This window comes from Octopus bimaculoides, chromosome 12 (assembly GCF_046866305.1).
Source record: "Octopus bimaculoides isolate indiv1 chromosome 12, ASM4686630v1, whole genome shotgun sequence".
NCBI classification, from domain to species: domain Eukaryota; kingdom Metazoa; phylum Mollusca; class Cephalopoda; order Octopoda; family Octopodidae; genus Octopus; species Octopus bimaculoides.
In genome coordinates this window covers 21,672,720-21,691,330 of record NC_142939.1, presented here as the reverse complement: position 1 = coordinate 21,691,330, position 18,611 = coordinate 21,672,720, and the positions used below count along the sequence as shown (strand labels likewise).

The 18,611-nt window shown below is 37.7% G+C and overlaps 1 protein-coding gene across 1 annotated transcript in view; it reads left to right on the top strand.

The window, feature by feature from the left end:
* Window positions 1-6,885: 6,885 nt before the first annotated feature.
* LOC106883789 (vesicle-associated membrane protein 4) overlaps window positions 6,886-18,611 on the top strand; it is a 49,010-nt gene continuing 37,284 nt past the window's right edge. Inside the window, exon 1 of the mRNA XM_089360866.1 lies at window positions 6,886-7,410. Within this exon, the coding sequence (XP_089216992.1) occupies window positions 7,345-7,410 (66 nt within the window). The 5' untranslated portion in view covers window positions 6,886-7,344. The remainder of the gene's footprint in view (window positions 7,411-18,611) is intronic.

Sequence of the window (18,611 nt, the reverse complement as noted above, 5' to 3'; positions counted from 1 at the left end):
CGTATATATGTATATTTATATATATGTTTGTGTGTCTGTGTTAGTTTCTCCAACCATCGCTTGACAACCGATGCTGGTGTGTTTACGTCCACGTAACTTAGCGGTTCGGCCAAAGAGGCCGATAGAATAAGTACTAGGCTTACGAAGAATAAGTCCTGCGGTCGATTTGCTCGACTAAAGGCGGTGCTCCAGCATGGCCGCAGTCAAATGACTGAAACGAGTAAAAGAGTAACTCAGGGAATTTTCGTGTGATTTTGAGACAGGCGCTGTGACATTCGGACACAAGTATCGCTTCGTGTTTCGGTGAGGCATGGCTCCAGCTACGATGAGACTCCCTTGCCATCCGTCTTCCCGTCAATGCTTCAATTGTCACTTTGTTTATGTTGTCATACTGTATCTAGGTGGAGGTGCAATGGCCCAGTGGTTAGGGCAGCGGACTCGCAGTCGTAGGATCGCGGTTTCGATACCCAGACCGGGTGTTGTGAGTGTTTACTGAGTGAAAACACCTAAAGTTCCACAAGGCTCCGGCAGGGATGTTGTGACGAACCCTGCTGTACTCTTTCACCACAACTTTCTCTCACTCTATCTTCCTGTTTCGGTTGTACCTGTATTTCAAAGGGTCAGCCTTGTCACACCCTGTGTCACGCTGAATCTCCCCCGAGAACAACGTTAACAGTACACGTGTCTGTGGAGTGCTCAACCACTTGCACGTTAATTTCACGCGTAGGCTGTTCCGTTGATCGGATCAACTGGAACCCTCGTCGTCGTAACCGACGGAGTGCCAACCAACCAATGTATCTAGGTTTATGTCGTTGAATGTGTCTTATTTGTTAAAATAGGTTTTGATTTGAGGCAGAATGAGCAGTAGATTCTAACCCTGCGATTCGCTGAATTTCTCTTTTTTTCTTCTTTTTTTTTGTGTGTGTGTATGTAGAAAGGGCCTATTCCTGGTGGCGTACCAAGGGTTCTCAGCTCCTCAGGGACAAAGATACTATTGGCAATCCATCCTTATCAGATTTCATAGGCCAGGGGAAATTTTGTGCCCTTCACTCTACATCCAGCCCTGTTCTGGCTATACTCGTCCCTTTTCAGTCCTCCGAGATTGATGAGATCAGCATTTCGGATCTTACTAAATTTCTTCCAACTACTTGAAGTAGTTCAATTTTTCACCATATTGTTTTCAAATTTTCTACACTGATGTACAATGACGAAAATTGCATTCATTGTTACTAACAATTAATTATATAGAAGTTACGACCATTTAAAATTATGCAATTTTAATCGAATGCCACATAGTGGAAGCTTGCACTTTTCTCAAAGTAAAGAATTTGTTTTCCAGAGACATTTTCCATACCTGAGGCATCAGATAAACTCGCAGAGACACGAATCTACTGTAGAATGATATGTGCCACAGTGCCGTGTATTCCTTCACTTGAAACAGGCCCAAGTACTTTCTACTTCTTGAGTGTGGGTCTTGTCTTGCGAGTTGTTAAACTCAACACTGTTTCGCCGTTCGATGTCGAAAATGGTTGTCTGGTATCTCTTGAACACGCGAGTACGCTCGCTACAGGTCACTGTTAATAGTTTTAACTGAAGGAATTGATTGTTCAATTACTCTTTGGGTGTCATGATCCTGAGAAGGCACAGCGAAAAGAGAAACTTCTTGTGTTTCGCAACACACACTGCTGAAGACCTTCTGTTCAGGTAACATTCGACCCCAGTCGTAATTTTGTCTTGAAAATATCTCATTGCCAGTTTTGACAATTCTTCTACGACCACCAGTCTTTACTTGGTTGTGGAGTAAATCTTCTGTACAGATCTTTCACAAATGATGTTTATAATCAACAGCTTTGGGCGTCTAATTTCTCCATACAAAATCTGGCAGTAATCATTTCTGGCCAAGCAATATAAAAGCAAAATTAAATTCTTAGAGGAAGAATGCACTCTTCCAAACACATGCCTCTTCCTACGGATACAACAATAAACTGGAGTTGCTATAACACCATGCTGCGACTTCAGCTATGTGGGCAGTGGAGGTATTCGATTGGCTAAAATCATGTAACGTCTTTATTGTTAAAATTCTAGTGGAAAAAAAAAAATGAATGCAATTTTCATTATCCGCAAGCAAAATACACCAAAATTACATTTTTTTTTTTGAAAATGTTCTTCTGAAAATTTGAAATATTTTAATTGGCTGGAAAGAAAGTTAACAATAACCTAAAGAAAGTATGAAGAACTATACAGTCCATCGAGGGAGGTTTAAACAACCAAAAACATTGAGACTACGTAAATGTTATGTCAACACCAACAAACGATTAAGCATCAACATGTTGGGCTGTTATCTTTTGTTATTTAAGAATACTTGATCTTGTTTTTATTACGCATTGATTAATTTCCTTAGGCGTTTTCTGTTGCAATGCTCTCAACTTGTATATCGGAGGTCAATGACGTTTTGTTACACACACACGCGCGCGCAGACACAGGAATGTATGCATATATATATATATATATATATATATATATATATATATATATATATATATGTATATATATATATATATATATATATATATATATATATATATATATATATTAGGAATAAAAATCCAAATTTACAGGTAAAAACTCAATTAAATTAAATTTATTAAAAAGAAAATTAAATTAAGTTTCACAGCATAATATATATATAGTTTTACGGAAAAGAACCAAGGTTCATGAACTCATCGATGAAAATCCACTGTCACATATAGAAAAGTTAATAAGTAAAAGCACAATAAATAAGTATAATATAATACAAAGTAAATATCATAAGATAAGGATAATAAAACGACTACACGTGTTTCATAACCAATTTTCAAATAGAAAGAATATTTAAATCGATTAAAACTATCGAAAAACAATTCTATTCAAAAATATAGCTAATCTTCAAGTCAAAATAACAATAATAATAATAATAATAAAAATAAAAGAATGTATATATTAACCAACAATAAATAACAAATGAATGTATATAAAATGCTTATCATATTAAGATAGAAAAATATTATTAAAAATATCAAAATTATAAGCATTCCATAATCAACCCTACATTCATTATAATACAGGCTAACAGGTATATTATATGCAAAAAACCAACTTTAATGAATTTTTCGTTTAAAATACAATTTGAACGAAGTTTTAGGTTAAAATAATAGATAGAAGAAGCACATATCTACACGATGCAATAGTTTAAACTAGAAGATTTTAGACTAAAACGTTTATTTAAAAGAAGTCTGGTGAAAATATTGCGTAAAGAAAAAGAATAGAAAATAGATATAAAAACATGAATGAAAATTTTATTATGAATGAAAGATTAAACTTTATATAACTTAAGTCATAATAAAACAATTAGCTATATTGTATAATCAAAAAAATTAAATAAAAAGACTAGTTATTTATCCCATAAAATAAAAAGAAATATTAAACAGTATTAATGGAAAAAATGTTTAGCTAAAAAATTAACAGATTAATGTCTCAGTGCTTGTGTCATTTCAAAACTCACATAGGAAAAGAAGACCTGTTCCTCTAGAAGAGCATTCTTTGGAAAACAACTTCAGGATACGGATGAACCTTCAAATTGTCGATCGCTACCAGTTCTTTGGAGGTACCATTAAAAGAAGGAAAGAAAGAACAAAGGAAATTTCGAAAGAAGTAACTTTTTTTTTGGACAAAAGAAATTAAATTTCCCATATTTATTAATTCAAAATATACAAGCAAAAGTAAAAAAAAAAAAGTGGTGAATACCTACGATAAATGTATAAAATGAGCAAAATACGATTCATTGAAAGGAATTTTTGACATCACAAAGGAAAACGGTGAATGGCTGTGCAGTGAGGATAGAAGGTTATATTATCTTCATATTGAAGGCAAGGGACAGGTTGGGTACGCAACTGGAAAGGCAGGTAATTCCAAAACTATCCACCCATCTAAAAGAAGAAAAGTTACCTTAATGCCAAATTCAACCAGAACAACTCCAGTGTCCTTGTCAACGTCTGAAGCAGAGACTGAAAGTGAATATCAAGAGTCCGAAAAATCAGATGAAGACTCCACACAAACAAGGAGGAAGTATAGCAAAAGTGGAACTGCAACCAAGATAGTAATATTTTCCAAGCTATCAACCCAAAAGACAGCAACAGTTTGTCGACAATTATCTCAAGATGGGATCAATGTCGAGACTCTTCCCAATCTGGTATTTACAGATCGACTATCGAAGAAGCTGTTAAACTAAAAAAGAAAATGAAGAAAACACTACATTTTGAAAACTGGTTATTGCATTTTGATGTCCAAGAATACCAAGTGCTAGTTTTAAAGAATGAACAGAGAGAAGTTAAGTTAGAACCACTCCAATTACAAAACGAAAAAGCCGATATTGTTGTAAAAGGAATAACAACAGTTTTAGATTAATACAATTTATGGAACTGTGTAAAGATGATTGTCGCTGATACAACGAGTGTGAATACTGAGAAAAGAAATGACATTGTCATGCAGTTTCAAAGACTGTTTGCTCAAAAGGGTTTGAAAGAACCGCAATTTATTGGTTGTCAGCATCAAATCCTTGATTGAGTTCTTCATGTTGAAATGGATAACGAACTTGGAGAAAAAAAAGTCATCTCCCAATATTGAATATACATTCATCCTAGAGTTTCTAAGTAATTACGAGAAACTCCAGGTTAATTTCAACAATGGTGAAGAAAAGATTACTGAATCAGCAGGATGACGAAATGACATGAAATTTCCATTTCATTTGACCAGAGTTTTCGTTTCTTTGAAGAAACCGGTAAATTTCCTACTGTAAAGTTTCAAAAAATACCCAACTTAGGCAATGCAAGATGGAATTCTTGAGCAATACTAGCTCTTTTGGCATTCATTCTTCTACCAGAGAAAAGAGTTTTGTTTCTCAATGTTTGTCGATTCATCTCTTACAGCTGGGCAGATTTTTGGTTTACTGACCAAATGTTCAATGCACATGATTATCAGAAGTTATGTAGTAGCCTGCAAGTTCCTAAAAAAGCATTGAACTCTGTAAAAAACTTTTTGAGTCGAGAACCATCAAAACTGGAAATTCCCAGAACAGATCAGAGTGCAGAACAGGCAATCAAGTGGCTTCAAGATCTTTATGATGTTTGTAAAAAGGAGAAACTTCAGCTTCGATTTATTTTATCTAACAAAACATATTAATTCTTTGTTATGTTTAAAAATTTGCTAACATTCAGCACCCTTTTTCTTATACAGTTTGTAGTAACGCCTGCGCATGCGTAGAATTAAACAAGCAAGCATTTCCCGCTCAATTCATTCTCTTTCACGCTGGCCAGCGATTGAGCAGGGACGTGTGTTTAAAGCTGTCTCTACATCTTTCGGTCTTATACTCGACAGCTCGTTATTCTCACCTCTAAAGATGTATAACAAAAGATTTGTATGTTTTACCCAGTAAATAAATGTTGTTTAAGTTGTTTAGTCTGGAGTTCAGCGTTCCGTCTATTTCTTATTTTATAGTAGAAAGTCAGGTATACAATCTAAAGATGTATAACCCACTTTCTACTAAAAGTTATTTAAAATTGGAATTAACCTATAAAGGTAAAAATATGTATTGTTTTTAATTTTGTATGTTATTGAATGCTTGTAGTGGCCTCTGTCTTAAAATAGATTAGTTTCGAACCTTTGCATAGAAATATTTCAATTCAGTAATCTTAAAAATGTATAAATACACTTTTATTCCACATCTCTCTTGTGTTTACAAAGATTTAGGCAGCGGAAATACTGAAGTGTGAATCTAGTACCATTTAGTGATTATAGTTTAAAAAGCCCATAATGCCGAAACTACTTCAACTCGAAAGCTGAGATTTCACATATACTATTTCTGCATTGCATTGAGTCAGCACACCAAATTCGGTAAAAACTTGAGTAGGCGTTTGGGCCCCACTAGAATTTTTCATTATTTGGATCAAAAGTGGTGATCGATTTCCTAAGTCGGGGGTACGTATTTTTCAAATAAAGCAAAATAAATCTTAGTTTCCTGACTTTTATGAAATTGTTCATCGAATCACAGAATAGGGTTATTGTAAAAACGTCGGCATTCGCCATGATAGATCGCTGACCACTACATTTATATTTTTTTCTCCTTATTTCTTTCTGTGTTCCTTTCACTTGAAGAGCGTAGCTCGAACCGTCAGAGACTTTCTCTATTCCCGAGCGTTAAACTAATACATCCATTTGTTGTTTACACCACCTGTCTTCGTCTGTCGTTTTTTCGTAAATTCTCATATATATATGTGTATGAGTATGTGTATGTGTGTATGTATGAATTTGTGTGTCTCTGTTCTTCCACCATCGCTTGACAACCGATGTTGATGTGTTTACGTCCCCGTAACTTAGCAGTTCGGCAAAAATGACCGATAGAATAAGTAATAGGCTTACAAAGAATAAGTCCTGGTGTCAATTTGTTCAACTAATGGCAGTGCTCCAGCACGGCCGCAGTCAAATGATTGAAACAAATAAAAGAATAAAAATATGTATATATATATATATATATATATATATATATATATATATATATATATATAGAGAGAGAGAGAGAGAGAGAGAGAGATATTGGTGGTGCTTCAGCATGGCCACAGCCTTTGGGTTGAAACGTATAAAAGAATATATATATATATATATATATATATATAATTATGTGTATTTTAATATCAAAGATCCCTATGGATCACACAGCTTGTAATCCTTTGAAACATATGTAGGAATAAAGTATGCAATTATAACATGCGTTTTCTCCAATCCTTAAATTCTTATATATATATATATATATGTATGTATGTGTGTGTGTGTGTGCAAATCCCATCGACTGTCAGTCAAGCCTGAAGATTCTGTTCACCCACAGGTGAAACAGAACAGCAAGACTGACTCGAAGAATATAAAATATATATGTATATACATACATACGTACACACATATATTTACATGCATTTATATATCTCGTTGCACTACTCAGCACGTCCCCCGTTCTTTGTAGAAGGGACAACTGTCAATGTGTCACCGCTTCCGGTTGTTGTAAGTTTCATTTGCGTCACCTGATTGTGTGTTTAGTCAACGCTCAACACTAACCACGTTTATTTCAATATTGTTTCCTTGACCTTTCAACTGGTCTCTCTCTATCTCTCTATCTTGCAATTAGTCACACCTAGAAATACACACATTCACTGGAGTGTCTTCAATGTGAGTCGCTTCTTATTCCTCTCCGTTTATTTAGTAAGTCTTTCTGGCCGCTCCACTGCTGACTAGGAAAGTAATATTTCGTAAGAAGTAAACATGCCACCGAAATTCGTTCGCAACCTTGGTGCTTCCGATGTGGCAGGTTCGCGCCCTGCTGAACTGGTGAGTGTTTTTCTTTTCAAAATTAAAAAAAAAAAATCATTTTAATTTAATAACTACTTGAATTCATAAACACAGTCTCTACAGTTCTCGTTCTGGTTAAATCAATAAGTCTTTGTTTACATTCGTATTATATGAAAACGACATATCACTAATCAACACCCTTTGTCTGTTTTATGCTTAGAGATAACTAGCTGAGGTTTAATATATATATTTGGGGGTTCAAACGACCTTTTAAAGTAACTTAAATATTAATTATGATAAACTGGTGTTCTGTTCATGGGAAAGTTTATCTTCGTGCTCTTTACGTCATGAAACTAGTACTAATCATAGGTTCTTAAAATATATTTTATATACGTGATATATATTATATACACTATTTACATTTAGTCAAGAGGAGAGAGAGAGGGTGCAGTGTACTTTAGCCTTTCGAGTTTCTTCCATATCAGGAGATAGTTGTTGGAAGACGACTGTTTTCGTATTTATTGGCTTTATTTACATAAAAGATTGAATCACAAGTTAACTGTTGTATATATAAAGCTGGCGTAGTAGATGAGTGTTTTTTTTCTTTTTATTTCCGCGTTAACCCTGGTCGTGCGAATATATAATCAAAAACATACCAGTCGTGTCTGTCCCATTTTAAAATCAGGCTTAGTGTATCTGGGACTGCATTATCTAATGTATCCTTAGTGATTTTTTAAGAACGTAGATTGTGTTTTAAAGTAGATTTGACTGCTGTTTCTAGCAGGTGAAGTGACCACATATACGCTCCGACATTGATTCGTCCATTTGAATTGTGAGTTAGCTGGGTGTCTATGACAAACAGATGGAACAATCGTCAGAAACTAGTTCCGTTTTGTGACTGAAGAGGGTTGAGCCTAGTGCTTGGTGCTATTTCCTATTATAGCACTGTCAGTTACCGAACTTGTTAACAATGACAAATATCAACTTACATTTCCTACTTCCATGACAACCGCTGAAATATAATCACTACTTATAAGGGTGGAGTAGACCAGGTTTGTTGATGAGATAAATTTTACTTCCAGTGAGAGAAAAGCTTATTGATTAGGGCCAGCAGGCAAACCTTTTGGTTGTCGACTCCTTTCTTAAATTAGTCATCACTTTTCCTTCAACTGCCACCATCCAGTTGTATGTAGATTGACATATAAGACAGGGGTAGGTAGGAGAAAAAGGAGAGAGTTTAAGATAATTCATTCTCTTTTTATTTTGACTGTTTTGAGATTAACATTCTTTGGTGAAGGTAAAGATACGCAGGCTACCCGTTTTCGGCGGTTTAGGGTTAGGGTTACAACCGAAAACGGGTGGTGTGTGTATTCTTTACCTCAGCACATTCTTTAAGCTAAGAATCTGATGTTTCTGGGCACTCCCTCAATCTTTTTACTTGTTTCAGTCATTAGACTGCGGCCATGCTGGGGCACCTCCTTGAAGAATTTTCAGTCGAATGTACCGATCCCAGTACTTTTTTTTTTTAATGCCTGGCACTTATTCTGTCGGTCGTTTTTGCTGAACTGTTAAGTTACAGGGACGTAAACACACCAGCACAAGTTGTCAAGCGGTATAGGGGGGAGGGGACAAACATAGACTCAAATACATACATGCTCATATATATACGACGGGCTTCTTTCAGTTTCCGTCTGCCAAATCCACACAAAGCTTTGGTTGGCTTGAGGCTATAACAGAAGACACTTGCCCAAGGTGCCACGCAGTGGTACTGAACCTAGAACCATGTAGTTGGGAAGCAGGCTTCTTACCCCATAGTCACACTTTCTTATACACATTTCGTCAGATTCTCTTTCAGTTTCCCATTTAACTTCAATACAGCTGGTTCTCCTCATTTCACCTTTGTTGTCCACCATCCCCTCAAATTTATGAATTCTACAGATACTCACAGTAGCACTACCATAGCAATGGAAACCAGTCTTATCACAAATTCATTGTTCTTCCTGCCAATGTCATTTAAAAAGTACCTGGCACACTCTGTTAAGTGGTTGGCATTAAGAAGAGCATCCAGCCATAGAAACCATGCCACAGCAGACAGATGGAGTCTGGACAGCTCCTAGCTGGCTAACTCCATGTCAAACTGTCCAACCCATGCCAGCACGGAAAGTGCGGACGTTAAACGATGATGAGGACTTATGTATATCGGCTGGATCAGCCAGGCCATCTGGTGCCGAGTTGACACAGTATTTGCTTCATTCCCCTCATGCTCTTGCCATTCTCCTCCACATTGTTCCAAACATCTTTCTTAAATCATTTTCCCACCTGATTGGAGGTCTTCCAAGTGGTCTCTTCCGTTCATGTGAGTACCACTCAACAACTGCACAGCTCCACCGATTGTCTGTGAACCTTGCAACATGACTGGCACATTGTGGTTTTGCATGGTAATATTCTGTGATATCATCCTTCACTCCAGTTTTATTCCTGATCTCCTCATTCCAGATGTGATCTTTTAGTGAGATTCCCAACATCGACCTTTCCATGCTCTAATAGAAAGCACTTGCCCAAGGTACCGTGCATTGGGATTGAAACTGGAATAATAATAAAGATGATGATGATACCTGAATTCATACATGCCATAATCTATTTGTTGATTTGGCTGCTATTTCTAGTGGGTTGAATAACAGCATATTAGCTTGTGGTCAATGACAGTTGAAGAGGATCTAGAGCAGTAGTGTTCAACCTTTTTCAATTCATTTTTTGATTGTATATTCTTAACAAAGCAAACAATTATTATTTGAATATATTATCCTAAGATGGGTTGTGATTGGTGAGTGGCAAAGCTTATTGCCAAAGGTGTGATTGAATTTTGTCTAAAAGCATAAGCTCAAATAGACTTTTGAGCTAAAATTGCTGAGGCTGGTTACCCAGGAATTGTTCCTTACCATGCTGTGGACATCTTTAACCCTTTAGTGTTTAAACTGGCTATATCCGGCCCAAATATTCAACACATTTTATGCTCAAACTGGCCAGAACCAGCCTCTCACACCTTCCCTGCAATGTCATTCTAAAAATAAAGAAATTACATCTTTCCTATCTTGAAGCTACAAAATAATATCAAATAAATATTTTGAAATGTGAATAAATAAGGATTACTTTTGACAAATTAATCTGAACACTAAAGGGTTAATGGATCACATGGCTCCTTTAACTTTTGTCGATCAGGCCCACAGGAAAAAGAAAGGAAAACAGAATAAACAACTTAAAGGGTGGCCTGATGAAAAAAGAAACTAAAGAACAAAACGAGTAAGCAGTAAGATGATTTGACATTTTGAAGGAAGTTTAACAAGTTCCCCATGAATATAGATGTTATTACCACCAAAAGGTCAGGTAAAACAGTTTGGGCTTGTGGGACATGTTGCATGACTAAAAGCCTTATATCATCATCATCATCATCATCATCATATGTCTGTTTTCCCAACTGGCATGGGTTGGATGGCTTGGCAGGAATTGGCAAGGCCAAGGGCCACACAATACTCTGTTTTGGATTGGTTTCTGCAGCTGAATGCCCTTCCTAATGCCTACCACTCTACTGTAGTGTACTGGGTGCTTTTTATGTGACACAAATCACCAGTCCTTTTTCACATAGCACCTTAGATTTAGGATCTTAATTCTGTTGTGGTGGGCGGGTCTTAGCAGGTACAGCAATGCACCGCATATCTTGGTCCTCTGTCATCACCATTATAAGGTTCGGTATTTTGAGTTCGGTCTTCAGGACTTCATCCCATGTCATTCTGAGTCTCCCTTTTCCACAATTTCCCTCCACTTTAAGTGATCGGCACTTCTTGAAAACCAAATGTGTCTGCATTCATTTTGATTAGGAATCCAAGAATTGTATGTTGTCAGGCTGATCAATAATCTTGTCGTTTTATTGAATTGAAATTTGTTTGGCTCTGATGTTATACAGGGGGAGGATTTCACCCAATTTTTTTATACAATTCCAAATAATATTTAATTATAAAAATACAAACGTCGAATATTTATGAGGATCAGTCCTTGTAAAATAGGAATCAAAGGGGCCCTTAGGTAAAAAAGGGTTGCGAATCACTGGATTAAACCCTTTGGGGTGGTGCCCCAACATGGCTGTAGTCTGGCAAGTGAAACAAGAAAAAGAACAGAGAGGAGGCTGAGTCAAAGAATGAAGATGAAAAGTATTCTGGAAATTTTTACATTGTTCCAGTTGATTCAATCAATAGAACAGCCTGCTGGTGAAATTAACCTGCAAGTGACTGAGAACTCCACAGACACACGTACCTGTGATGTAGTTCTGAGGGAGATTCAGCGTGACACACAATGTGACAAGGCTGGCCCTTTGAAATACGGGTACTACTCATTTTTGACAGTTGGGTGGATTAGAACAACGTGAAATAAAGTGTCTTGCACAAGGACACACCGCATCACGAGGAATTGAACTCACGACCTTACAAATTGTCCCTAACTGCTAAGCCATGTACCTTCACGAAAATTGATGATATATATATATATAAAAAATATAATTAAAGGGCGTAGAAGAGACTATGCCTACGCTGAAAACAGATGCCAAATTGTTAAAGCGCTTAAGAATTTTCAGCGTAGCCCTTAATTATGATTGTATTTTCATCATCATCATCATCATCATCGTTTAACGTCCGCTTTCCATGCTAGCATGGGTTGGACGATTTGACTGAGGACTGGTGAAACCGGATGGCAACACCAGGCTCCAGTCTGATTTGGCAGAGTTTCTACAGCTGGATGCCCTTCCTAACGCCTCACCTTAATAGGTCAATATTATATGCTGGCGAGCTGGCTGAGACGTTAGCACGCTGGGCGAAATGCTTAGCGGTATTTCGTCTGCCGTTACGTTCTGAGTTCAAATTCCGCCGAGGTCGACTTTGCCTTTCATCCTTTCGGGGTTGATAAATTAAGTACCAGTTACGCACTGGGATCGATGTAATCGACTTAATCTCTTTGTCTGTCCTTGTTTGTCCCCTCTATGTTTAGCCCCTTGTGGGCAATAAAGAAATAAAATATTATATGCTGGCCATTGATAAAATCTTTAACGGCTTTATATATATATATATTTCTTTCCTTGTTTCTCTCCTTGTTTCTTTCTGTGTTCCTTTCTGTTGAAGAGCGTAGGCTCAAAACGTTAAAGACTTTCTCTATTCCCGAGCATTATACTAATCCACCAATTTGTTGTTTACACCACCTATCTTCGTCTGTTGTTTTTCTGTGAATTCTCCCTATATATAGTTCTATATTTAAGAGATGAGGAATTATGTACATTATTTACATTTGACGGATATTTGTCCTCATCTTGTTTGTTGTTAACAAAATGTTTCGGCTGATGTACCCTCCAGCCTTCATCAGGTGTCTTGGGGGAAATTTCGAACCTGGGTTCTCATTCCTAAGGTATTTTTCGATGTTGTTGTTATTATTATTATTATTATTCAGGTCGCTGCCTGGAATCGAACTCGGAATCTTGGGGTTAGTAGTCCACACTCTTAACCACTATGCCATATGCCCACAGGCATATGACATAGTTTGATTCCAGGCAGCGACCTGAATAATAATAATAATAATAATGATAACATTGACAAGCACCTTAGGAATGAGAACCCAGGTTCGAAATTTCCCCAAGACACCTGATAAAGGCTGGAGAGCATATCAGCCGAAACGTGTTAACAACAAACAAGATGAGGACAAATATCCGTCAATTGTAAATAATTTGGGTTTTCATCAACATATCGTATTCTGGAATAAGAATATGTATACAAGGTGGTATCAAACGGTTTCTGGACTAGTTGTGTTTGATAAAAAAAATAACTTATTTACCTAAGTTTTAGCATCATCTCTTTTGAAATAGTCCCCTTGCACAGCAAGTCCCAGTATCCCAGTGTCCCTGCCACCTTTGGAATCCAGCCCAGATGTCATTTTCCGTAAGCAAGTTGAGGATCTTCTGTGATTTGCTTTGGATCTTGACAACAGTGTTAAAACCCAGGTTCGAAATTTTCCCAAGACACCTGATGAAGGCTGGAGGGTATATCAGCCGAGACGTTGTGTTAACAATAAACAAGATGAGGACAAATATCCATCAAATGTAGATAATGCATATATATCTATGTATCTGTATCATCATCATTTAACGCCTGTTTTTCATGCTGGTATGGGTTGGATGGTTTGACAGGAGCTGATCAGCTGCCCAAGCTCCATGTCTGTTCTGGTATGCTTTCTATGACTGGATGCCCTTCCTAACACCAACCACTTTACAGAATGTACTGGGTGCTTTTACACAGCACTACCACAGGTACATTTACATGGCACCAGGGTACCAGCACCCACAAGCCAGCAAGATTAAGAATGTTCAGCTGGAGAGGGATGCAGGGGACATGCCTGTATGCAAGGACAGCCATGCTCTAACTTAGCTTGACATGACTTGTCAAACACAGCAAACTGCCAGGAGTCTCTCTGTCCCCTGTTATCCCCTCTATGAGTCCCAACATCATGTTCTTTTATTCTTTTACTTGTTTCAGCCATGTAACTGTAGCCATGCTGGAGCACTACCTTAATGGGTTTTTAATTGAAGAAATCAACCCCAGGATTTATTCTTTGCAAACCTAGTACTTATTCTATCGGTCTCTTTGGCTGAACTGCTGACTTATAGGGAAAGGAACACACCAACATTGGTTGTCAAGCAATCGGGGGCGGGGGAACACATATGTACACACACACATGGCAGGCTTCTTTCAGTTTCCGTCTACCAAATCCACTCACAAGGCATTGGTTGGCCCAAGGCTGCAATGAAAGATACTTGCCCAAGGTGCCCCACAATGGGACTGAACCCAGAGCCATGGAGTTAGGAAGCAAGCTTCTTACCATGCAGCTATGCGTGATTAGTTTGATAGAATCCAAGTTTTAGTTTCAGTACGGTTTGGAACTTAGTACAAATTTGTTTCCAATTGATGCATCAAGTAAGTTCATTATTTGATGTAGAAGATAGTTTGTTTCTGTTAATGATTATTGATAGCAGTACTTAAAGTAGCACATGAATATAACGAAAGATTAATAATTAGAGACTATAGTTAACACAGATGTTGCCATATTTGATTGACATGCCTCACAAGTTTAAATATTGATTTCAAATTCTGGTAGAAGGCCAGCAATTTCAGGAGAATCGGTAAGTTGATTATATTGAGCTTAATTAGTGCTCAACTGTTACGTATTATATTGACCCTGAAAGGATGGGAGGTAAAGTTCATCATCATCATCATTTAACGTCTGTTTTCCATGCTGGCATGGGTTGGACGGTTTGACTGGGGACTGGCAAGCCAGGAGGCCACACCAGGCTCCAATCTGATCTGGCAAGGTTTCTACTGCTGGATGCCCTTCCTAACGCCAACCACTCTGAGAGTGTGGTGGGTGCTTTTTACGTGCCACTGGCACGGGAGCCAGTCAGGTGGCACTGGCATCAGCCATGTTTGGATGGTGCTTTTTATGTGTTACCGGCACTGGAACCAGTTAGTGCAGCAGGACTAGCATTGACCACGTTTGGATAGTGCTTTTTATGAGCCACCAGCATGGGGAGCCAGTCAGGTGGAACGATCTTGGTTGAATTTGAAATCAGAATGTGAAGATGGACAAAATAATGCTAAGCATTTTGGCCAGCATGCTAATGATTCTGCCAGCTTGCTGCTTTCACAAGTTGAAAATATTAGTAATCTAATATAATAAATGCGAAAACTAATTTCTGTGTGTCAGTGTGTCACACTTTGACCCCCTCTCTCACCATCCAGTGACACTTCTACTATTGCTCATGTTAGGATGAGAGTAATAGTAGGCATAGAGATGGTAAGGGCAGTGGTGAACACAAAGAGAGAGAGAGAGATAGACAAAGAAATTTAAGGAGAGTTGATGATGTTTTATTAAAAGTAGTAGTGTTGATGGTGGCAGTGGAAGTAATAATAAGAGTGAGAGAAAGAGGGACTGAACACTGAACTAACATACTGAACATCTACATCACATGATTTCACACACACACATCTACATCACATGATTTCACACACACACACATCTATATATGTGAGTGTGTGGAGGAGGGAGTGGAAACAGTAGAATCTGAGGAAATTAGTGATGGACTATTGAAATGCACACACACACACACACAACTTAGTTTTCATTACTATCCAATTGCAACAATGAAAACACCTCCCATCAATTTGGTTTTCTGCTGAAATATATTATTCCATGACCAGACATGTTCTTGCCAAATAACACACACACACACGTGAATGTGTTAAGTTATAGGATAAACATATTTTAATAATTGACCTTTCTTGTAGTTTTAGCTCCTTCCTTAGTTGTCAGGATCATAAGACAAACGCATATCTGACATTAACACCGTAGCTCTCTAAGCACAAGAAGCCATCTTCTGTTGTTAGATTCTGTAGAATGTAACAAGGTGACCTTTTATAATATCAAAATATTTCCCAACTAACAAGAAATTATCACTAGAAATATAGATGTTATATCATTTTATATTGTTGTCAATTCTAACAATTGCCTTGTTTTTTTTTGCTTTGTTTTGTTTTGGTTCTCTTAAACTTCTTATATTTTTTATTTATTTGTTCCTTTATCAACTGCAGCAATCCTGCTATGATGTTTTTTGAGTTAGTTATATTGACCTCAACAAGTTATCTCGTGCTTATTTCATTGCTCTCATAATACAAGCATTCCCTCCCGCCATCTTAGAATTATCTCCAGTTATGTGATTTTTATACTCGCAGGAATTTCAAAGTATGACCACATTCTGGGGTGTGGTTTGTAATTTCACTCTTAAAGAAACAACTTCAATCAATTTTGAGAATTGAAAAAAACTGCGCTTGCTTTTTAATCAAAAGGCCACTTCTTCGTGTTTTAGCTAAGATCAAAGAGGTTAACAATTTGAAAAACTATAACCACAAAACACACACATCCACACACATGTGTGCTCGTGTGTGTATACAAGTGATTGCATGTGTATCTCTGTAAACACTTGAAGTGCGAGGTGGAAGTTTTCAGTGTGAATATTTACTCTTACTCTTTCTCTCTTTTACTTGTTTCAGTCATTTGACTGCGGCCATGCTGCAGCACCGCCTTTTAGTCAAGCAAATCGACCCCAGGACTTATTCTTTGGAAGCCTAGTACTTATTCTATCGGTCTCTTTTGCCGAACCGCTAAGTTACAGGGGACGTAAACACACTAGCATCGGTTGTCAAGCGATGTTGGGGGGACAAACACACACACACATACACACACACACACACACACATATATATATATATATATATATATATATATTTACATATATACGACGGGCTTCTTTCAGTTTCCGCCTACCAAATCCACTCACAAGGCTTTGGTCGGCCCGAGGCTATAGTAGAAGATACTTGCCCAAGGTGCCACGCAGTGGGAATGAACCCCGAACCATGTGGTTGGTAAGCAAGCTACTTACCACACAACCACTCCTGCGGGTGTTTGTGTATTTTTTGTCAATTTATCTCATACACACTCACACACACACTTGCATTCACTCACTTACACATACATACACTCACTTACACATACATACACATATATATATGCATGTATCTCCACCTTCACCAACCCAACCAGCATCAACACCAAACCCAATCTAACCACTGCCATTTACTATCTCATCAACTTCTTAATGACCAACAGCAGTGGCATGAACAAGATAAGTGACTCCATCGAAGCAAGAAAACAGTGACTTGAAATAATGTGGGTCACTTAGTGTATTTCAATAGTTGAATTAAAAGTCTGATTTTAGGTCAACCAAGATTAAGCGGAGTTTAAATAGCCACAGCAACACTATTAGCAAGAACAATATAACCACTGCCACCACCATCCTGAAAACCCGATAAAACCATCACCACCAGTCCAACAACTTTTGAATAACTGACTGGCAAATCTTTATTTATATATATTGTATGTCAACATGTGTGTGTGTGTGTAATTTTTATGGCTTAACTCTTTCATTACTGTATTTATTTTGAGATGCTCTGTGTTTCTTTCAATTACTTTAAATATAACAAAGAATTTAGTAAAATAACTTAGTTATCATTCAGCTAGTGTTAGGAACATAAATTGTGACTAAGGTTTGGTGGAAGATTTTAATTCAAAACTTATGAAAACAAGACATTTTGTACTTAGAGCCAGAGCCAGTTTTAGCCGGGTTGGTATCAAAAGAGTTAACCCTTTAGCATTCAGAATACTCTGTCAAATGTAATGTTTATTTACTCACATTGATTTGAGTTAGTCATGCATTACATTGTAGCTTTGAGATTTCAATGATGTCATCATCATCATCATCATCGTCGTTTAACGTCCGCTTTCCATGCTAGCATGGATTGGACGATTTGACTGAGGACTGGTGAAACCAGATGGCTACACCAGGCTCCAATATGATCTGGCAAAGTTTCTACAGCTGGATGCCCTTCCTAACGCCAACCACTCCGAGAGTATAGTGGGTGCTTTTACGTGCCACGCTCAAAATGGTGTATTTTACGTGCCACTTGCACAGGAGCCAGTTCGACGGCACTGGCAACAATCTTGCTCGAATGTCTTTACACGTGCCAGGAAGGCGATGCTGGGCACAGGTGCCATTGACGGTTTCGCTTTCACTTGCCCCAATAGGTCTTCGCAAGCCGAGTTTTGTTTCGTTGTTTATTTTTAGAACGACATTGTAAGGTTGATATGAGAGGCTGGTTATAGACAGGTAGAATATTTGGTTTGGCCCATGGCTGGTTTAAATGCTAAATGGTGAAGCCAGAGATGCAGGGGGTAAAGTGCCCATGAACCTGGTAACCCTTGAATTATCTGTAATCCTGCAGGACTTTCACCTCACACCTTTGCACCTTTTCATTATCACGTTTCCATCGTTTACATCCCTAGAAGTAAAACAACAGGATTTTGCTCTCGCAAATCAGTTCTTTTCTTGTCCTTTTTTTTTTTTTGTTTGTAAACTACAGGAGTGGCTGTGTGGTAAGTAGCTTGCTTACCAACCACATGGTTCCGGGTTCATTCCCACTGCGTGGCACCTTGGGCAAGTGTCTTCTACTATAGCCTCGGGCCGACTAAAGCCTTGTGAGTGGATTTGGTAGACGGAAACTAAAAGAAGCCTGTCGTATATATGTATATATATATATATA